This window comes from Bombina bombina, chromosome 7 (assembly GCF_027579735.1).
Source record: "Bombina bombina isolate aBomBom1 chromosome 7, aBomBom1.pri, whole genome shotgun sequence".
NCBI classification, from domain to species: Eukaryota; Metazoa; Chordata; class Amphibia; order Anura; family Bombinatoridae; genus Bombina; species Bombina bombina.
Genome location: NC_069505.1, coordinates 212,729,138 through 212,752,092, shown reverse-complemented (window position 1 = coordinate 212,752,092; position 22,955 = coordinate 212,729,138). Strand labels below are relative to the sequence as shown.

The 22,955-nt window shown below is 39.1% G+C and overlaps 1 protein-coding gene across 3 annotated transcripts in view; it reads right to left on the bottom strand.

Annotated features, from left to right (window-relative positions):
- DENND5A (DENN domain containing 5A) overlaps positions 1-22,955 on the bottom strand; it is a 223,097-nt gene that overhangs the window by 183,354 nt on the left and 16,788 nt on the right. For 2 of the 3 annotated variants that reach the window (XM_053720600.1, XM_053720599.1), the window contains exon 2: positions 11,869-11,940. The exons of the other annotated variant lie outside the window; for it this stretch is intronic. In XM_053720600.1, the coding sequence (XP_053576575.1) occupies positions 11,869-11,940 (72 nt within the window). The remainder of the gene's footprint in view (positions 1-11,868; positions 11,941-22,955) is intronic. 3 annotated transcript variants of the gene reach the window in all.

Below are 22,955 nucleotides of genomic sequence, written 5' to 3'. Positions count from 1 at the left end.
ATATGGTACTAATAACTTTCACTTAAGTTTAAAATGGGCTACTAAATAAAGGGAAAAAATAGACCAAAAGCTTCTGAGCACATATGATTCCTGACTGAAGCTTCAAGGCTGTACCAAATTAAAAAAAAAACTCTCTCATCACAGCCTGTACTAGTAAATGCATTATTAGTTGTCCATCCTTTGGCATGGCATTAATAGTTTGGATATAACGTATCAAACTATAATTCCAACTGCATTTGTAAAGAAAGTGAGCTGCAGCAAACAGTGCTGAGTGACAAAAAGAAATATGCATAGCTCTACATGCACTTACTACTACTGCACACACCGACTGGACGTCTCCTATACAAAAATAGACACACTCTCAGTTTGTGTTTAAACAGTATTCTTTATTATTAAACAGTGCTTCTAGCTATACAACACTAGTTTTGCATACCATAGAGTGGCCGAAAATTGCTAAAGTTCCCTCTAGATTTGACTTATATAACACTGCTACAGGCACATATTACTCAAGATACATGCAGACTTTTGAGCCTACCTCAGTGTGCTCTTGTAGAAAGGAGTCACGTTTTAACCAAGGACACTGAGTGCAAGACATAAATAATTGGGTAACAGGACTAAAAAAGAATGTTGTTTTTTTTATTGTAAGCTTTATCAAAATTATCTACGTTAATTGTTGACGTCCACGACCCTTTAAAGGGCCACTAAACCCAAAATCTTTCTTTCATGATTCATATAGAGAATACAAATGTAAACAACATTACAATTTACTTCTATTATTTATTTTGCTTCATTTTTTAGATATCCTTACTTGAAGAAAAAGCAATGCACATTGGTGAGCCAATCACACTTGGCTTCTATGTGCAGCAACCAATCAGCAGCTACTGAGCATATCTAGATATGCTTTTCAGCAGAGAATAAAAGAAATTAGATAATAGAAGTAAATTAGAAAGATGTTTAAAATTGCATTCTCTTTCGAATCATGAAAGAAAAAATGTGGGTTTCATGTCCCTTTAAGCACTTTGTATTAAAGGAAAATCCTACAATATTTTGAAGAATTCTGCTTTTATGTGATGAGACCACAACCATATTTAGGCAGGAATAATGCTCAAATACACAATGTTGGAAACTTGTGCTGACGAGCAATGTCATTCAGTACCAAAATCTACCTCTGAACAGAATGCTAAATGCTTATCTCACCATCCTGATACAAGACCTTTAAGAGACTTTTGTTTAATCTTTTATATATCCAATAGTATATAATAAACTAAAGAAAAAATGAAAACTTTAAAAGAATATGTGGGAGAGAGAAGAAGCTTAAAGGGCCATAATACCCAAATGTTTAAACACTTGAAAGTGATGCAGCATAGCTGTAAAAAGCTGACTAGAAAATATCTCCTGAACATCTCTATGTAAAAAAGAAAGATATTTTACCTCAGAAGTTCCTCAGTAGCCACCTCCCATTGTAAAGGATTTCTAAGCAGCATTTTAGTGTGTCTGTCCTGGGACATCTGAAGGGATGAGCATCGTGCACTCTCATCTTATTTCACCAATCAGGTAAAGGAAGTTTACAATGAAATCTCATGAGAGTCAAGTCAAATCTCATGAGATCACAGTAAAAGTTCATGACCTCAGCACTGCTGATGCTGATTGGCTGCTGTTCATTTCTTCATTTTTTTTTTTTTTTTTTTACCTGCAGCTGGGAGCAGTTGAGTTTAACTTTTTACACAGAACTTACTCTGCTGAGCTGAGGAGATTGTGAGGTAAAATATCTTCCTTTTTTACATAGAGATGCTCAGGTGATATTTTCCTGTCAGCTTTTTACAGTTATACTGCATCAGTTTCAAGTGATTTAGCATATGAGTATTATGTCCCTTTAAGGATTTTGGTCCAAAGGACAAAATAAAATAAAAAAAATCAAGATGGTGGCAGGAACAGGAGGAGTCTTATACCAACCTGATAAGGCTCTGGGTATTCTGCTGGTCTCTAATTGAATCAGTCTTCATGGTGATTGTTACTAGGGTGAGCTATGGTGGCATCATTGATTAAAAAATAAAAATTAGAAATGTTTCTTGATAGTAAAGTCAAAACTAAACAAAGGGATTAAAATAGATGGAATTTTAAACAACTTTCCAATTTATTTCTATTATCAATTTTGCTTAGTTCTCTAGTTATCTTTTGTTAAATAGTAATCCTAGGTGAGATCAGGACAGTGCACATGTCTTTTGCTATCTGGGATCAGTGTTTGCAACAATGTGCATAGAAATGTTATACATATTTGCAAATACTGCTGCCATAGAATTCTAAAAACACGTGCACGCTTCTAAGTCTAACTAGGTTTACTCTTCAACAAAGCAAATCTTATAACAGAATTGAAAAGTTGCTTAAAGTTACATGCTCTACATGAACCAGAAACCTTTCATTTTGACTTAACTGTCCCTTTAAGTAATTTATCCACTACAATACAGCTTACGATTACACAAGACACACTGGCTCCTTTAAAACTGAACAATAAAGACTTTAACTACTTAACTTTCTTTAACCACAAAATTTAAAAAGTTTTCTTAATGCAGCATCTCCCAAAACTCAAACCAATTTACCTTTCACATCCTCCTCCCCACCTGTTTTTTCTCCTCTACCAAACGCAAAAGCTACATCCAATCAGAAGCTGTAATGTGTGTGGATGTTCTGGCAGATCACGTGAGACCCAGGGCTGCACAGATAGAAGGCAGTGTGTGCATGCGCCTTCAGTCTCAATACAAGTGGGTGTTGTAGATTCTGATTGGCTGTAGTCCTTTTCTTCTCGGGGGGGGGGGGGGGGGAAGAAGTCTGCCGAACAAGGAAGATGCAGCATAAGGTAAGGGGATCCATTTTAGAAAATATGGCATTAAATATACTTTTGTTATTGTATTTTTGCAGGAAATGAAACGCATATTTAAAAAGGTCTTTACTTGTTATGTGTCCCTTTAATTATGGGGAAAAAAAACCTTAGTAGCAAGTCCTGAAGTTTCAAAAACATAAATTATGCTTACCTGATAATTTTCTTTTCTTCAGATGGAAAAAGTCCACAGCTGCATTCATTACTTTTGGGTATTCAGAACCTGGCCACCAGGAGGAGGCAAAGACACCCCAGCCAAAGGCTTAAATACCTCTCTCACTTCCCTCATCCCCCAGTCATTCTGCCGAGGAACAGTAGAAGAAATATCAGGGTGAAAAGGTGCCAGAAGAATAAAAATAACAGACGCCCCACATAAAAAACACGGGGTGGGAGCTGTAAACTCTTTCCCATCTGAAGAAAAGAATATCATCAGGTAAGCATAATTTATGTTTTTCTTCATAAATGGAAAGAGTCCACAGCTGCATTCATTACTTTTAGGAAAACAATACCCAAGCTATAGAGAACACTGAATGCCAAACGGGAGAGTACAAAGAACGGCCCATTCTGAGGGCACCAGGCCTGCAAACCCTACCCAAAAAAACATTGCTTCGTCCGAAGCCAAGAAAACTTTGAAAAGGAAAAAGCCCAAGGACACTGACCCACAGATAGTCCATAAGCCGAGCTAGAAACCGCAGAAATAGACTCGATGGAGTCAACACGCTCCCAGGAGACGCCCAGCAGTCGGTCCCCCACAACACACACCTTACTAGAGAAAGGGATCAACTACCGAAAACTCCCAAAAAAGGAGAAGACGTGGAAGAAAAAAAATCAAAGATTGCCAAAATTCCATTAAATAGGGTCCAACCAGTTCCAAAATAAAAATAAGGAACCCCGAGCCCAAGCCAAGCTCACAGAGAACCAAACCAGTCTTAAGAAACAAGGTAGGCAACGCCCAGACCCCGGATTGTACAGAAACTACAAGGTTAAAACCGGGCATCTGAAAACAAGAAGAAAACTTCTCTTAAATACAGTGCAACCGCACCCTAAAAGACAACTGAAGACAGAGTCCTCAGGTCACAAGATAACTCAGAATACCAAAATATTCAGAGATCAAACACGTGCAGCAAACCCAGATAAGCAAACACCCGAGTCCACACCACACGCCACAGTCATCCCGGGATGACTCTGATAGCATACTTGTAGGCAAGGAAGAGCAGCTGAAAAGAGATATCAAAATCCAATCGGCAGACTGCTAAACATCCACTAAATAGTGGGCACACCACAGGCTATCTAAAAGCCGCCAGACCTACTCAAATATCTAGAACATGGAGAAGCACCAAACCTCAAGGAGGCTCACCGAACCTCAGTGACCCGAAAACTGACAACAGATCTCAGATCCTGCTCCCCCCCAAGCGACAGGCAGGTCTGAAAAAACAGGGGAACAGAAAGGACCCCAAACACCAACCCCTAAGGAAGGACGGAATGGAGAAGACTCAGCCCCCCCAACAGAACTTGGATGCTAACCCAAGAACTCCTCCAAATAGGTACTCTCAAGGAGAACCACAAAGGAGATGAACATAGCAAAATGCAGAAGACCTCGATGAAGACCTAGCATACTGACCATCTCAACATGGAGATTCCAAACTCCCCAGATGGAACAGAACAATCCCCAGAGGGATAAACTGCTTACCCTTACAGGCTAAAAACACCTGTCCCAGCCTCCTGTACACAAGACAAGGCAACCACCCTCCAGAGAGAGGAACCCCCCCTCTTAAGGACAAACAAGCTCCACCCCAAAGGGGAAGGGCACAAATAAAAACAGCACACGTGCTCACAAGACATGAGCCAGAGACTGACTAAAACAAGAAGCCGAATGAAAAACATCCAGATGACCTGAAGACAGAAAGAACTCCCCCCCCAAGGGGAGTATACATCATACAAAGAAAAGGTAAGCCATAGTAATGATCCGCAAGTGCCCAGAAAACCTGGCCAAGCTGCTAGCAGGCTCCATTAGCCAGTCCTTAGGCCATAGCCTATGTTCCCCGGAAAAAACTGGATTGCCCCGAACCAGCCACAAGATCAGAAGCTTATGGAAAGATCACAAACAAAACTAAACTAAAGGCCCAGAATTGTTTTAAACAAACAAACGCCCCAGGGAACACAAATTCCTCATCTGAAAAATCAGACCTCACAGGAGAATAACCGGACTAACCCGGAAACAGGGACAAAACTCACTCATAAAACTCGACCCCAAAGGAAGAGAACCCCCCTTACAGGAGTCCAAAACTCTACAAAAGAGCTAGTGCACAACAGAGGCACACCAAGACTCCGGAGACCAAAGGAGAATATCAGGGCAAAGTCACCCGAAGAGTGAGCAGCACAACACTAGTCTCTATATCTCCTCAGAGTACGTAACTAGAGGACCACACCCAAGGAAAAGGAATGCAGAGCATGCCAAAACTCCGGTAGAGAAAACCCGTAAGTGAAGCTTGGGAAGGAGACAACCCAGCCTAACGTCCCTGATAGGGAGACAACAAATTCCCGAAAGCAGGAAAAGCCACGCAGCCCTCCTTAAAGAGAGTAAAATCATCCGATGGCTCTTTGCCAAACCACAAGGCTATCTTGTATCGCGCATAAGGCGGCCAAACCGCTAAAGGGAACAGACAAGTCCAGAAATCCCGACCCGAAGGAAGAGAAGCTCAAAAAGGAACAAGTCCAGGAAAAGGAAATTGCAAGGAGCCCCTGAAAGGCAAGACCGCCAGGAACCCGCAGCAAGGAGGCCCTAAGTCCTCCAACTTCCAACCCACGCGGGAAAATAACGGAAACAACCAGGTGTGTCGCAGCGGAACCAGCTAGAAAGTCGACCAGCTAGAAAGACTAACAAGGACTGAACCAATCCTCCATGCCTCGAACTGAGCTTGTAAAAGAAAAACATAGGAATAACACAAATAATAATGTGAAACACTCAGCACCCCAACCGGACCAGCCAGGCAGAACAGGCACCACGTGTCTGAACCCAAATCAAGACCAGCCTGAAACTCAGGGTCAATGCTGTCAAGGCCGCAGATAGACATCCCCAAAGATGGAGAATAAACATCAGACAAACATAGGAATAACATGTCCTCACACCAAACAAACTCGCAAGCATCGATTCCAGAAAAATTACCGAAGGAAATACATAAAACATGAGCTCAAATAAAAAATCATCCTTACCGGATTAAAATAAAATTAAGGCAACCCGTAGGTTATTACCCAAGAAGAACAGACACACCCGTAGGACCGGGATCCTGTTTCCCAGCTCAGGACTGGAAAGGATACTCAATAAACAAGGCTATAGAAAGATTACTTCATCCTCATATAGCTAATGCTGCAAGCCACTCGAAGTAAAAGACTGAGAATTCCCACATCCGTTAAGGATGGGATCCTCCAACAACGCCAGAATGCGTCTCAAAAGGACACGAAGGAGCGCCAGTCTGTAACGAAAGGCACAGCATACCTTCACCGGAGCAGAAGACGACCCCGAAGGTTGACCCCCTGAAGCCTCAGGGACAGTCGTTTCCCCGGAGAGCTGAGCAGGCCATCCCATGCCTGAAGAGCGCCGGTCAACAGAACACGTACAATAGCGCAAGCACACTTCTGGCAGTTGCAGATGCGCCAGTGCCATAACAATGGACATGCAAAAATGACCTCCGGGGGGGAACAAGCCACCTTCCAGAGAAGGATAAGCAAAATCTGGGTTACCTGCATGTGTAGTAAGCGTTGGTGGTAGGGAACTCACCACTCGGGGGAACGGATCCTCCAGAGACGGATGGCTCAGTGGCCCCTTGATTCCCTGATCCCGAGGAATTGAATGCTCTAAGACGGCATTCTGAACATAACTGAGGGGCATGTATCACCCGGGCCAATTCGCATTCCTCATGAGAAAAAGAATCTGAGTCAGACATTCGTCTCCACAATATCAGACTCCTCCATAACTGGGATACTGAATATAAAAAATGGACCAAATAAGAAACTGTAAACGGCACCTGACACCCACAAGGGCTGGGACACTCACCACCTCCTAGGACCCAGACACCAGCAAACCAGAAATTTTCCGATGCCACACTGTCAGGAAAGCGGAAATGGAGAGCTAAACGTGACCACGCCCGGTCACCAGGTGCACCGTGCGGTCCAAAAAGCGCACTCAATCGTAAAGGCCTCGTCACTTCCAAAGGCCGTTATGTTCCATAGCCAAGAGCCTAAGTAACACTACACATACGCTACACTACACATATGCAGGTTGAATCACATAAACATGATTTAAACCCCCCCTGTTCAATAACCCCCCTCAGGAGATATTAACCCTTGATTCCAAGATACAAAAGGAGCCTTACTGAGGTCCTGAGTTATAGTTAGTCCCGCAAGGTGGTAGCCTCTCGGGAAAACATTTGTAATACATACAATCATAACGAAAATAAAAATGAAACAATCTTACCGGAATCTACGCCGTGGAACAGAAATACGGCCTTTCAAGTGTGACGGATAGTAGCATCGCCTCTGCCATGGCCTTGAAAGAAGTAGGCAGCGAAACTTGTCAATGCTGATTGCTTGTGGAGCTGTTAATATGAGTCGGATGGTTTCACAGAAAGACTCTCCCTGCATCTCCGGACTCTAACTTTCACCCATGCTCTCACTGAGAGGCTGACAGGATTACTTAAAACTCCAGTCCCATGCCGAAGAATACTACCCTCCATAAGAGACTATCAAAAACTTCTGACACTTCTCTGCCAACCTCCTGGGACGAAAGGCAAAGAATGACTGGGGGATGAGGGAAGTGGGAGCGGTATTTAAGCTGGGGTGTCTTTGCCGCCTCTTGGTGGCCAGGTTCTGAATTCCCAAAAGTAATGAATATATAATGAAATAGAGAAGGCGCCACATAGCATAATTCCGTATATTAAATCAGATTTTAAGATTGTAGTTTAGAACCACTCACGTGTATAAAAGCACCAAGATGTGGTGCTGGCTAGGCAAACCGGAACCTCAGAGTTGTCCGGAAAACTCTCCTCTTGGGCAAAGACTCCCAAAAGCCAAGAAAGGCATTCACCAAACAGGCTATCAGTCAGGAAGGCACCATCCCGCCTCCAGCAGAGGTATAAAATGACTCCAAAAGAGTGTCCAAAGAGAAACAAGGTAGCAAGTTGTATATATTAAAAGTGTTTATTACAACACATTAAAAATACAGCAACGCGTTTCTCAGTATCATGTACTGTTTCTGGGAATATATGTATTGTGAATATTGAATATATGTGTTTTGAACCTTGTTAATCACATATCATTTTTCCAGCACCACTATATCTAGATAGCGCCCCTATTTTATATAATATTGTGTTATCCTCTATAGGATACACACATACATATATATATATATATATATATATATATATATATATATATATATATATATATATATATATATATGTAAGTAATGAATGCAGCTGTGGACTCTTTCCATTTATGAAGAAAATCAAACTAGAATGTCACATGGAAAATATATAAAAAAAAAAAAGTCATAAAAAATAAAATTATTTTATTTTATCAAGAACAAAAATGTGCAACAGAAGCTAAGATTTATATTGGTGTTGCAAATCAGTGGTTACAAACTTTAGCCTCCTTAGCCAGCAACAAGCTTGCATTGCAGGATAACCCTGATTCAGCACAGTTGGTTAATCAGTTTATTCACATGATTTGACTCTTCTGTGATGAGGCGTTGTAAAGCTTGATACAAACCCTGGCCTGACTGTGCACACTATGGGGTCTGTATTTATAAAATATAATACATTTATTGTAATTTAACCAAAGCACAGATTTCTGAAGCAATTAAGAATAAACACAATATTTTTTTTTACATAAATCATCTAACATCATATAATACATAACAGTAATACAATCCAATAGCAGCTTTAGAGGCGCATTCCTTTAGGTAAGACACATTATACAAACGCACACGGAAGATGTGTTAAGAAGCAGAAACACCAAAATAGACGAAATTATCTGCATATCAGAGAGAAGCTGTGAATAAAAGTGTAGAAAGCTGCCACCTCCTGAAAACAAGACCCAAAAGAAAGAGCATTGCACAGTAAAGCCCATTAAAGTGTTAACTATGGAGTATGTGTCCATTAGCAGAAACGGTTAATCATGCCAGTCTCTATAAAAGGTAGCCAGAGTTCTTCTAATATAAGCAGTATAAATAAATATTAAATAATTAATAGGAAACAGAAAAATTGCTGGATGAAGCCATCTTGGATTTGTATATATACAATTTTGCCATTTTTAGTTGTATTGACAAAATACTTATCTTATACCAACTTTGCTGCCTTTTATAAAATGAAGAATAAGCTGTAATTCTATTTAGTAAAAAAACATCACAAGAAAGGACTAAACTCTCAGGGATTGATTTATGAAAGCCTTCAGCAGGCTACACCTGCATACGACTGCAGGTTCCCTCAAGAGAAACTGCACTCATTAGACCGCTGCTTCCCTACCCTTTCGCCAACTCTTAGGTGGCAAATTTTGATCTCTCCGGTCTTGTCGGACAGCACTTGCCCGCACGTGATTGGCTGTGCGTGGGCAGGGGGCGGCATTGCACAAGAGCGCAAAATAGCACTTGTGTGCCATGCTGAATTCCGGCAGCGGAATTCAGCCCGCTAGAGGCGAGATGCGGCGGACAGGGGCGCGTATGTGCACCCCTATCCGCCTCAGCTTGATAAAATCGACCCCTCAGTATATTGAGAAGACAACATATTTCCCAGATACAGATTCCCAGCAAGGGATGGTCTGTAAATCTACATGAAGAGGGGGTGTTTCGGTCACTAGTGAAGCAGAAATAAACATTTACTTCTATGCAATGATACATACAGAGTTAAAGCATTTAAGTGCAATTCCATTTTGTTAAAGGGGTTTTAAAGTCAAAATTAAACTTAAAATTGAATGGATAGAACATATTTAGTTTATTATTTTTTCAGTTCTCTTGGTATCTCTTTCCACACCCCTGTGTGGAAAAGAAGGGTCCGTATTGGTTAATAGCTGTGTTTGGAAGAGGAGGGCTTAGTACACCTGATGGTAGCATAGCCCTATTTAAAGGTAGTTTTATTTGATTTTAACATGCCTGATGAAATGGTTATCACCGAGAAACGCGTTGCATGGTTTCTCTAAGTCTATGCTAGAGATTATACTAAATCAAGCATGAGCTGTTTTTAAACTGTGTTTTTAAATAAATTCACTTTTGTGTTTTTAACTCTCAGTGCTTAGTTTTATCTCTTAGCCTACGCTACCTATAGGGTATTCACTTTTCCATTTGGCTGGCCTTTGTTCCTGAGCTCCTGTGTTCCTGCACTGTGGGGATTCGTCTGGACGGTGCTCAGCTAGCTGGACTGCTGTATAAAATCCAGCCTGCTCCTAAATGTGAGTGCCGTGTGTATTCCTTTTTGCACATATCGCACACTGCGCTACTTATTCGCACATGTGGCGCCTCTTTCTGTTCCATTATTTCTTGGTAGATCATTCCTATTTGATGAAGTAAGAGAGCTGCCTGCTATATCAAGTCCTCCATCATCCTTTGGTTATCTGTGAAAAGACCGTTGATCCATTTGGATTTGGAGCAATAAGTATATAGCTTATTGACTTTTATGTGCACACTTATCCCATTATATCACCTATCCTCCCATTTGGGTCATTGGGACATTTATTTGACTTATTTGTACGTATACAGATATATACTGATTGGACATTTAATTTAGTTTATTCCATTTTATTTATCTGTATATATACAGTAATTATTCATATACACTGTTTATTTTGTTTTCAGCGCATCCTAGAGGATTTATACTAGTATTATCCTGTTTGTTTTTAGTATGTAATTGTATCTCTAACGGCACTCTATGAGGCTGATTTATCAAATGTCTGTCAGACCTGATCCGACAGTGCGGATCAGGTCCGACAGACATCGCTGAATGCGGAGAGCAATACGCTCTCCGTATTCAGCATTGCACCAGCAGCTCACAAGAGCTGCGGGTGCAACGCCGTCCCCTGCAGACTCACGGCCAGGGGGTTATCAACCCGATAGTACTCGATCGGGTTGAATTGTGGCGATTCCCGTCTGTCTCATCAGCGCAGGCGAACAGAGGTCTTTAGACCGCTGCTTCATAACTGCTGTTTCTGGCGAGCCTGCAGAGGCGTCACGCTCCATTCGGAGCTTGATAGATAGGCCCCTTTGTGTTTAACCCTCACAAATGCACGTGTTTTAAGCACTATATTACACTGTTACAAGATTGTAAACATTGTTGAAAATACTGATGTCATATAGTGCACAAGACACATGCACGCTCCTGAGTTCTCATGGAAAATAGCTACGTTTTAAACAAAGGACATGAAGAGAAAATGATACATTCAGAACAGAGCTACAATAAAAAAGTTTATATCCTTTCTGAATCGTGAAAGTTTACCTTTTTATTTAAGTAGTGATTCTCCAATCAGCCTGAAGGTGCTCAGCATACAGGAAGAAGCTCCTCACTACATGTTGTTACTGCTGTGAAATTGTGATGTCTAATGTTGCAATTCACATCATGATAGGTGAACGAAGGTCAAAAATCACAGATTTTATTTTTATTTCAGAGTAACAAGAAATAATTATTCTGCATTATATATATATATATATCTCATAAAATGCAATGACAGGTTGGGGAAACTTGCTGTACTGTATCATGTTCAAAGCTTCATTTTAAAAAGATTTAAAAAATCCAAGATGGCTGAAGTATGGTTAGAACATAAACTCTCAAGTCTTATACTACTGCTTTACAAGACAAGATCCAAACAGGCCCAGTGAATAACCAGCAGGAAATAAAACATACAACATGGCTACCTTTTATAGAGAATGTTTTAGCTTTGTTTCAAGGCCGAAAGGTGTGAAGATAGAAGAGCCGTTAAGCCGTAAAATTGTGTTCTCGTTTATGGTTTACCTTCAGCAGCGCTGGATAAGTAACGTCCGACCCCATCTCTGGCTTTAGAAGCCTGTATGTACTCACATAGTGCTAAATAATAATAAAACAACAGCACGTTACAAGGGCAGCAACACATTAATTAGCCATATATTACTTCTACAGAACTAAAGCGTTAATGTCCCATATTGCACTGCAACAGAAGCTGCGCAGGAAGAAAAACTAATTTACTTAAAATATGAGATGACATTTTTTTAAATTGTAAGTTCTATTTGAGACACAAAAGTCTGGCGTGACGCGATCTGTAACATATATTACCAACCACAGACCTATAGAGAAGAAGAAATTTACTGCTGATTAGCAGAACAGTTTCAGTTCCTGAAAAGAGAGTTTACTTCTTTCTTGCTTGTGGTTATGAATCAAACTTTTTTTTTTTTAAACATTATACAATAAATAAATTCTAGTCATATTGATGTATTCAAAACAAAGATTAGCTTGAGAATACCAGGGCTCGACAAACCCAGAATCCTGGGAGATACTGGCGCCTAGAATTTTACCCCTGGCTCCTAACTTTGTGGGTTATTCTCCACATATCAGTATACAAATACCACTGAATGGCTCCTAAATATTCTTACTGGCAAATTTCTATCATCTAATTTGCTTACTTCTCTTGGTATCCTTTTTTTAAAAATAATACCTAGATAGGCTCAGGAGCTGGGAGCTAGCTGCACAGATATGCCTTTTGGTCATAGGCTTACCGTTGTGTTCAGCTAGCTCCCAGTAGTGCATTGCTGCTCCTTCAACAAAGGATACTAAAAGAATGAAGCAGGATTGAAAATAAAAGTAAATTGGAGAGTTTTTAAGAAAAATCTATGCTCCGATTCATGAAAGAAAAAAAATTGGGTTTCATGTTCCTTTAAAGGGATACTAGACCCAATTTTTTCTTTCATGATTCAGATAGAGCAGCAATCTTAAGTAATTTTCTAATTTACTCTTAATATCAATTGTTCTTTGTTCTCTTGCTATCTTTATTTAAAAAGCAAGAATGTAAAGCTAACGAATCAGCCCATTTTAGGTCCAGCACCCTGGATAGTGCTTGCTTATTGGTGGCTACATTTAAGCCACCAATAAGCAAGCATAATCCAGGTTCTCAGACAAAAATGGGCCAGCTCCTAAACTTTAATTTACTGCTTTTTTTAAAAAAAAGATAGCAAGAGAACAAAGAAAATCGATAAAAGTTGCTTAAAACTTCTACTCTATCTGAATCATTAAAGAAAACATTTGGGTTTAGTGTCCCTTTAATTGCTTTCAGGGACTAGCTCACTCTAATACAAGGTACTGTAGAAGGCTTTACAGATTTTTCTGCATAGTTTTATATAACTTCTCTATACATCAGTTACGTAATTGTTACAATAATTCTTAAATTATTTCAGGATACAGCCCGCATAAAGCGACTTTATAAGGCTGGTTCCAATACCACAAATACCACATGCAAGCAACAATGGCAACAATAGCAGCAAACAGTGTAAATGTAACCAGAAAGTTTTCACATTTGGCTCTTACAAATAGATAACATACTTGCAAAAGTGCTGCAATATAGTAACTCCAGGCACATGCATGCTCCTGAGATTGTGTCCCTCCTTTTCAACAAAAGATACCAAAGGAACAAAGAAAACATTTGATAACAGAAATAAACTAGAAAGTTGTTTAAAATAATATCTGAATAATGACAGAATTTTTGGGGGGGTTTCATAAAAAAAAAAAAAATCAAAGCACAACTTACGCTACATAGACAGCAGACAACTCAACTGATGTCCAGGCGGCAGAGCTCCTGAACTGGAGGAATACCAGCAAATTATTATAAAGTGATGGTAAACTTTAAATAATCAAATGCCATATATTTGATCTTTGCTATTAAAAACGTATATGTGTACCTTTTTTTTTGTTTTCAATTCATCTGTGAAAGGGTTAAATTAGTGCATATAGTAATGCTTCTATTGAAATGTTATGCCGATCCACTTGGATGAACTCTTTTTTTTTTTTTTTTTTATTGACAAATCCAGTGAACAGCCAATCAGCATGTGTGTCAGTTGACAATCTTGAAGTACAGCCCCTTTAAAGCCCTTAGGAAAGCCTATGTAGAGAGTGGGTTTAACTGCTCTTTACATCACAGCCAAAAGAGGAAATGAAGGGGGGTGGAGGAACAGACAATACCAATTAGGATTATAAACCTTTTATTGTAATATATACATACAGGGAGTGCAGAATTATTAGGCAAGTTGTATTTTTGAGGATTAATTTTATTATTGAACAACAACCATGTTCTCAATGAACCCAAAAAACTCATTAATATCAAAGCTGAATATTTTTGGAAGTAGTTTTTAGTTTGTTTTTAGTTATAGCTATTTTAGGGGGATATCTGTGTGTGCAGGTGACTATTACTGTGCATAATTATTAGGCAACTTAACAAAAAACAAATATATACCCATTTCAATTATTTATTTTTACCAGTGAAACCAATATAACATCTCAATATTCACAAATATACATTTCTGACATTCAAAAACAAAACAAAAACAAATCAGTGACCAATATAGCCACCTTTCTTTGCAAGGACACTCAAAAGGCTGCCATCCATGGATTCTGTCAGTGTTTTGATCTGTTCACCATCAACATTGCGTGCAGCAGCAACCACAGCCTCCCAGACACTGTTCAGAGAGGTGTACTGTTTTCCCTCCTTGTAAATCTCACATTTGATGATGGACCACAGGTTCTCAATGGGGTTCAGATCAGGTGAACAAGGAGGCCATGTCATTAGATTTTCTTCTTTTATACCCTTTCTTGCCAGCCACGCTGTGGAGTACTTGGACGCGTGTGATGGAGCATTGTCCTGCATGAAAATCATGTTTTTCTTGAAGGATGCAGACTTCTTCCTGTACCACTGCTTGAAGAAGGTGTCTTCCAGAAACTGGCAGTAGGACTGGGAGTTGAGCTTGACTCCATCCTCAACCCGAAAAGGCCCCACAAGCTCATCTTTGATGATACCAGCCCAAACCAGTACTCCACCTCCACCTTGCTGGCGTCTGAGTCGGACTGGAGCTCTCTGCCCTTTACCAATCCAGCCACTGGCCCATCAAGACTCACTCTCATTTCATCAGTCCATAAAACCTTAGAAAAATCAGTCTTGAGATATTTCTTGGCCCAGTCTTGACGTTTCAGCTTGTGTGTCTTGTTCAGTGGTGGTCGTCTTTCAGCCTTTCTTACCTTGGCCATGTCTCTGAGTATTGCACACCTTGTGCTTTTGGGCACTTCAGTGATGTTGCAGCTCTGAAATATGGCCAAACTGGTGGCAAGTGGCATCTTGGCAGCTGCACACTTGACTTTTCTCAGTTCATGGGCAGTTATTTTGCGCCTTGGTTTTTCCCACACGCTTCTTGCGACCCTGTTGACTATTTTGAATGAAACGCTTGATTGTTCGATGATCACGCTTCAGAAGCTTTGCAATTTTAAGAGTGCTGCATCCCTCTGCAAGATATCTCACTATTTTTTACTTTTCTGAGCCTGTCAAGTCCTTCTTTTGACCCATTTTGCCAAAGGAAAGGAAGTTGCCTAATAATTATGCACACCTGATATAGGGTGTTGATGTCATTAGACCACACCCCTTCTCATTACAGAGATGCACACCACCTAATATGCTTAATTGGTAGTAGGCTTTCGCGCCTATACAGCTTGGAGTAAGACAACATGCATAAAGAGGATGATGTGGTCAAAATACTCATTTGCCTAATAATTCTGCACTCCCTGTATATACACTTGTAAAAAATAATGTGATTTTACTTGCAAACTAATATGTTTTTCATTGCAACATTCTTATAGTCTGAAGTTTACTCTATCTCTAAAGGGACAGTCTACAATAGAATTTTTATGGTTTAAAAGTTAGATAATCCCTTTATTACCCATTCCCCAGTTTTGCATAATCAACACAGTTATATTAATACACTTTTTACCTCTGTGATTACCTTGTATCTAAGCCTCTGCAGACTGCCCCCTGATCACATGCCTGACTATTATCTATTGAGTTGCATTTAGTACTGTGTAGTGCTAAATCTTAAATAAGTTCATGCGCGTGAACACAATGTTATATATATATATATATATATATATATATATATATATATATATATATATATATATATATATAAATATATATATATGGCCCACATGAACTAGAAGTCTCTTGTTGTGAATCACATAAAAAAGCATGTGATAAGAGGCTGTCAATAGAGCTTTTGAAACAGGCAGAAATGTAGAGGTTTAATGGTTATAAAGTATATTAATATAACAATGTTGGTTGTGCAGAGCTGGGGAATGGGTAGTAAAGGCGTTATCTATCTTTTTAAACAATAACAATGTTAGTGTAGACTATCCCTTTAAATATTGGAAATTTATAAGGATATGTTCAACAAACATTTAGGTTAGAAGTTGTAAAAACTAGAGGGTAAAATCTTAGCGTTACATTTTTATCAGCTATAATTACTGCACAAATAATCAGGAAACAAAACAGACTTAAAGGGATATATTACTCAACATTTCTGCAAGGGAAGAGCAACTGTTAAAGGAACAGTAACCTAAAATATCTTTCATAATTCAGATAGAACATACAATGTTAAACAACTTTCCAGTTTACTTCCATTATCTAATTTGTTTGTTCTTTTGGTATCCTTTGTTGAAAAGCATACATTGGTAGGTTCAGGAGCAGCAATGTGCTGGCATCTAGCTCTAGTTAGCTGTACATTTTTGCTTCTTGTCATTGTCTCACCAGATGTGTTCAGCTAGCTCCCAGTAGAAGATTGCTGCTCCTTTTACAAAGGATACCAAGAGAATAACAGATGTCAAATTAAAAAGTTGTTAAAAAAAATTGTGTTCTATCTGAATAAAGAAAGAAACATTTCTGTTTTGTGATCCTTTTAATGAAAATAGTATTCTAGGTAAAAGCTGTTGTAATTGAGGGTAAAATTAAGAGGCAGTGCGTGATTTTGTGCATGTGGGTTACTGACGGATAGGGCCACTTCCTTACAAAGGTTGCTTTATTCAGCACAGGAACATGTTTTCCTGGACACGTATGAGTTACACATGCTGCAGGGTGTGCAGAGAGTAATATGAATTGCGCTGATCAGTGTCACTATTTGTGTGCTGTCCAGGGTTTAAATTCATGTTCCTCCCTGCATACCCTGTAGCATGTATAACTCATAAGTGACCAGGAAAACATGGCTGAGGTGGCAGCCATAGCTGTAATACAGTTTGAAACATTCTATTTTTAGATGGAACAAAAACGACGTATTGTATATCCCTTTTTTTCCCCCCCCAGATCCCCAAGACTTACACTGTTGGAAAAGTAAGCGATTACCTTTCCAAAGGTGGATCTTGGGGGTCTATTCTAAGCAGCATGCCCCCTTTTCCTATACTTAACATTGTCATTTTGTTAATAAAGTTGCGCAGTGACGTCATTGCGCATGACGTAAAACGGGAAGCCCCGGCGATGCCTGTCACTAAACAGGCACGATTGCCGGGGTAGGAGCGGGTGGGAGCCCCCAGATCTCCCTCAAGGTGGGAGAGTGCTAGCGATGGTTCTAAGCTGTCGTTAGCACCAGAGTGGGAAACAATGCGACGGCTCAGAGCCGTCGTTAGCACTCAAAGGGTTAATATTAAAAACTGTAGCTTTTCCACTGTCCCTATACAGGCTGCAGCGCATTGTTGTTCACAGAAAAAAATCTTACAAAATTTACAGTAGTTTATTTGTATTTTTAATAAACTGTTGTTGAGAATATGTATATTGCTGTAATGTGTAACCTGATTGCACTGACCACTTCCTGCTAAGGATGAGAACAAAAATGCACAGGGAGGAAGGAACTCCGGAAACACAAGGACGACGTATGAAAAATAAACCCTTTGACCAATAAACAGAAAACAGGAAGCAGCCGAATTGCTTATCTCACCAAATGCTGACAAAGAAACAATAAGATGCACTTATAGAAACAGACTGTAAAATCAAAACTCTCATGATTCAAATAGAGCATGAACTTAAAGGGACAGTTTACCCTAACATTGTCTACCCTTTAATTTGTTCCTAATGAACCATTTTACCTGCTGCAGTGTATTAAATTATTTACATATAACTCATTTACCATTATATCAGTATTTTTAAATAGCTGATTTTGCCATTGGTATCCCCTTGTCTACCAAAAATGTATATACTAAACTCAGCTAGCAGAAGAAATTACCATCCCATTCATTGAGTGTTAGACAGAACAATTGAACATTAACATTTTATTAATTCTCCTTCCTAAGTACTGGGCTTTGGTTTACAGACATATAATATACATAAAATTGTGTGTACAGAAAGTGATAAAATAAGGAGATCTGATTTACATAAAAACTCAAACCTATTTTAATGGATTGTGGTTTCAAAGAACAAAACTCACTATTTTATATGCAAAAACAAACCAAAATAATACATTTTTCATATATACTCTGCAGCTGGTATAACAAGTAATTGGGAGCTCAATTATACAGTACACTGTCCCTTTAAAGGGATAGACAAGACAAAACCGAAACGTGCAGGGGTGCATTAGTGTGAAATAGAAGCTTTGTTGCAATATACTTCTATTAGCAAAAATGCTTCTAGTTAAACGTATTACTGTTTCAGGAGCATATGTACATATGTTACATGTGACTAGAAGATCAGGATTCAAACACCATACCTGCTCAGAGAGCTGCTGGTGGTGTATAATGTGTCAGTAAAAAGACTTAAAGGGACAGGAGACCCCCCAAAAAAATGTCATGAATTGGATAGAACATACAATTTTAAACAACTTTCTAATATACATCTATAATCAAATTTGCTTCATTCTCTCGTTATCCTTTGCTGAAAGAACAGCATTGCACTACTGGCAGCTAGCTGAACACATCTGTTAGCCAAACACAAGAGACAAATGTGTGCAGGCACCAATCAGCAGCTAGCTCCCACTAGTGCAGGATATGGGGGTATTCTTTTTCAGCAAGGGATACCAAGAGAATGAAGCACATTTGAAAACATAAGTGAATTTAAATGTATCTTAAAATGACCAGCTCTATCTGAATCATGCAAGTTTTATTGTGACTTTATTATCCCTTTAACTTGTGTCATATAAGTCACTGCGGAGCCTGAGATGGTGCAGTGTTTGAATGCGGACGCACGAGACCCGGTAATATTGGTTTAGCATGTTTGCTAACGGAAGTATATTGCAAAAATGCTTCTACGTAAAATGTAAATGTAGCCGTGTACATTTGAGTTAAAACACTAGTTTACTTCTACTATCAAACAGGTTTAGTTCTTTTGGGATTCTTTGAGGTACACAGGTATGCTTTGGAGCGTGCACATGTCTAACACTTTATGGCAGCAATGTTTGTAGCAATGTTAACAATGTTGTGAACAACTACTGTCATACACTGCTAAAGACACATGCACACCTCTAAGCCTACCTAGTTTAACAAAGAATACCAAGAAAACAAAGACTTTTTTTAATGGAAGTAAATAAGAAACTTTTTTAAAGTGAGTGCTCTATCTGAATCATCAAAGTTTAATTTTGACTTTACTGTCCTTTTAAAGGTCTTAACTTAAGCCATCTGGCAGCAGCGTTTACAACAATGTTATAGCAATGTTATACATAGCTGCAAACACTCTTGTGCACGCTCCTAAGCGCCTATCAGCCTACCTAGCTTTACTCTTCAACAAATGATACAGAAAGGGACAGCAAACACCTTTAGGATTGTATATAAACAACTATGCAATATATTTGCATTATTTATTTTGCTGCCTTTCATGTAATAGAGCAATTTCTAATACTCCGAACATGAAATGTACCTTCTGACTTCTCAATGCTAACTCTGCAAGATATTTGTCCCTAATTGTCTTTAGCTGGTAACATCTGCAAATAAATGCATTATATACTAACTTTATGTCAGTGGCTAGTGCTGGTCTGCTGACTAAAGCCCAGATTGGCAACTCCAAATAAGGCAAACGGTGAGTAGAGTTTGGCTGTTGGAAAATAATTGCAGATTTATTTATTTTTTATTTCTGTTAAAAACGACAATCTACTCCAGAATTGTTATTGTTTTTAAAAGAAAATAAAAAAATCCCTTTATTTACCATTCCCCAGGTTTGCATAACCAATACAGTTATATTAATATACTTTTTACCTCTGTGAATACCTTATATATAAGCATCTGCAGACTGCCCCTTTATTTCAGTTCTTTTGATAGACTTGCATTTTAGCCAATCTGTGCTGACACTTAAATAACTTCACGTGCACGAGCACAATGTTATCGATATAGCACACATAGAATAGTGCTGTCTAACTGGGAAAATCTGTCGAAATTCACTGAGATAAGAGGCGGTTTTCAAGGGCTTAAAAATTAGCATATGAGCCTGCCTCAACAAAGAATATCCAAAAGAACAAAGCAAATTTGATGAAAAAAGTAAATTCTCTGATATAACTGGAAAAAATGATCTGAAAACGTATTATTCTAAAAATGGAAATCCTGATTTAAATCAAATCCACCCTGATATGGAATGAAAAATAAAGTCCACTCCATGGCATTCACCATAAGGAAATATACACTCACCGGACACTTTATTAGGTACACCTGTTCAATTGCATGGTAACACAAATTGCTAATCAGCCAATCACATGGCAGCAACTCAATGCATTTAGGCATCTAGATGTGGTGAAGACGACTTGCTGAAGTTAAAACCGAGCATCAGAATGGGGAAGAAAGGGGATGTAAGTGACTTTGAACGTGGCATGGTTGTTGATGCCAGACGGGCTGGTCTGAGTATTTCAAAAGCTGCTGATCTACTGGGATTTTCACTCACAACCATCTCTAGGGTTTACAGAGAATGGTCCGAAAAAGAGAAAATATCCAGTGAGCGGCAGTTGTGTGGACGACAATGCCTTGTTGTTGTCAGAGGTCAGAGAAGAATGGGCAGAATAGTTTGAGATAATAGAAAGGCAACAGTAACTCAAATAACTACTGAGGCTACAATTCACACAGGCTCCGCAAAATTGGACAATAGAAGATTGGAAAAATGTTGCCCGGTCTGATAAGTCTCGATTTTAGCTGCAACATTCAGATGGTAGGGTCAGAATGTGGCATTAACAACATGAAAGCATGGATCCATCCTGCCTTGTATCAATGGTTCAGGCTGGTGGTGTAATGGTGTTGGGGATATTTTCTTGGCAAACTTTGGGCCCCTTAGTACCTATTGATCATTGTTTAAATGCCACGGCCTACCTGAGTATTGTTGCTGACCACGTACATCCCTTTATGACTCCAGTGTACCATCTTCTGATGGCTACTTCCAGCAGAATAATGCACCATTTCACAAATGTTTAAATCATCTCAAACTGGTTTCTTTAACATGACAATGAGTTCACTGTACTCCAATGGCCTCCACAGTCCCCAGATCTCAATCCAATACAGCACCTTTGGGATGTGGTGGAACTGGAGATCTGCATCATGGATGTGCAGCCGACAAATCTGCAGCAACTGTGTGATGCTATCATGTCAATATGGACTAAAATCTCTGAGGAATGTGTCCAACACCTTGTTGAATTTATTCCACTAAGAATTAAGGCAGTTCTAAAGGCAAAAGGGGCTCCAACCTGGTACTAGCAAGGTGTACCTAATAAAGTGGCCGGTGAGTGTATTTTGCCAATAAAATTGTCTGACACTGATTTTTTACTAAAACTATATAATTTCCCTAGTGGTGTTTTACATTGTTGCTTGTCAAGCAGTTAAAGGGTAAATCCTGCTGCAAGTCAAAAGATCAGAAAACAAATAATTGTAGAATCTACATTCTGTCTGCAGGAACAAATTACAGCTTTCTTATAGTGAATTCCTCAATATAAGATGACAGTAAAAACAGCCGTGCCTGAATAGAAACGGCTCAGCACATTGGGACCTGTCACAACAGCACAATGGAGCAGAGAGTGTGTATAAAATGCTGCCTTTAAAAGGACTTAGCCAGTCATTACACCACCCAGCTCTACAAACGGAATAATTAAGCTTTCTGAACGTTATGCAGTTAAGCAAAAAACACAAGCAGAAGAGGTATTTATAGTAATTTAAAGGGACAGTCTAGTCAAAATTAAACGTTCATGATTTAGATGGAGCACGTCATTTTAAACAACTTTCCAATTTACTTATATCATTACATTTTCTTTGTCCTCTTGGTATTCTTAGTAGAAATCTAAACCTAGGTAGACTCAAATGGTAATTTCTAAGCCCTTGAAGGCTGCCTCTAATCGCAGTGCAGTTTTATAGTTTTTCACTGCTAGACAGCGCTAGTTCATGTGTGCCATATAAATAACATTGTGCTCACGCACATGGATTTATTTATTATTCAGCACTGATTGGCTAAAATGCAAGTCTGTCAAAATAACTGAAATAAGGAGCAGTCTGCAGAGGCTTAGATACAAGGTAATCATAGAGGTAAAAAGTGTATTATAACTGTTGGTAATGCAAAACTGGGGAATGGGTAATAAAGGGATTATCTATCTTTTTAAACAATAAAAAATCTGGAGCAGACTGTCCCTTTAATCATTATACACAAATACACACAAGCTAGTGTATATGTATCTCTCATATTTATTTATGGGGTTCAGCAATTAATACTTGGCTGCAAGACATTTTGCAAAAGATAAAATTAAAACGGGACACAAAACCCAACTTATTTCTTTGATGATTCAGATAGACCATGCAATTTTAAATAACTTTTCAATGTATTTCTACTATCTAATTTGTTTAGTTCAGTTTGTATCCTTTGGTTAAATATACCTAGATAGTCTCAGAAGCTGTTGATTGGTGGCTGCACATATATGCCTCAGCATTGGCTTTCAGCTTGCTCCTGTGTGCATTACTGCTCCTTCAACAAAGGATACCAAGAGAATTAAGCAAATTAGATAATAGAAGGCTCCTGGGTTTGTCGAGCCCTGCTCTGCATCATTATCTCACTTCAACCCCTTGTGTCAAATGGACGTAAGTGCTACGTCATACTGCGTTGATGT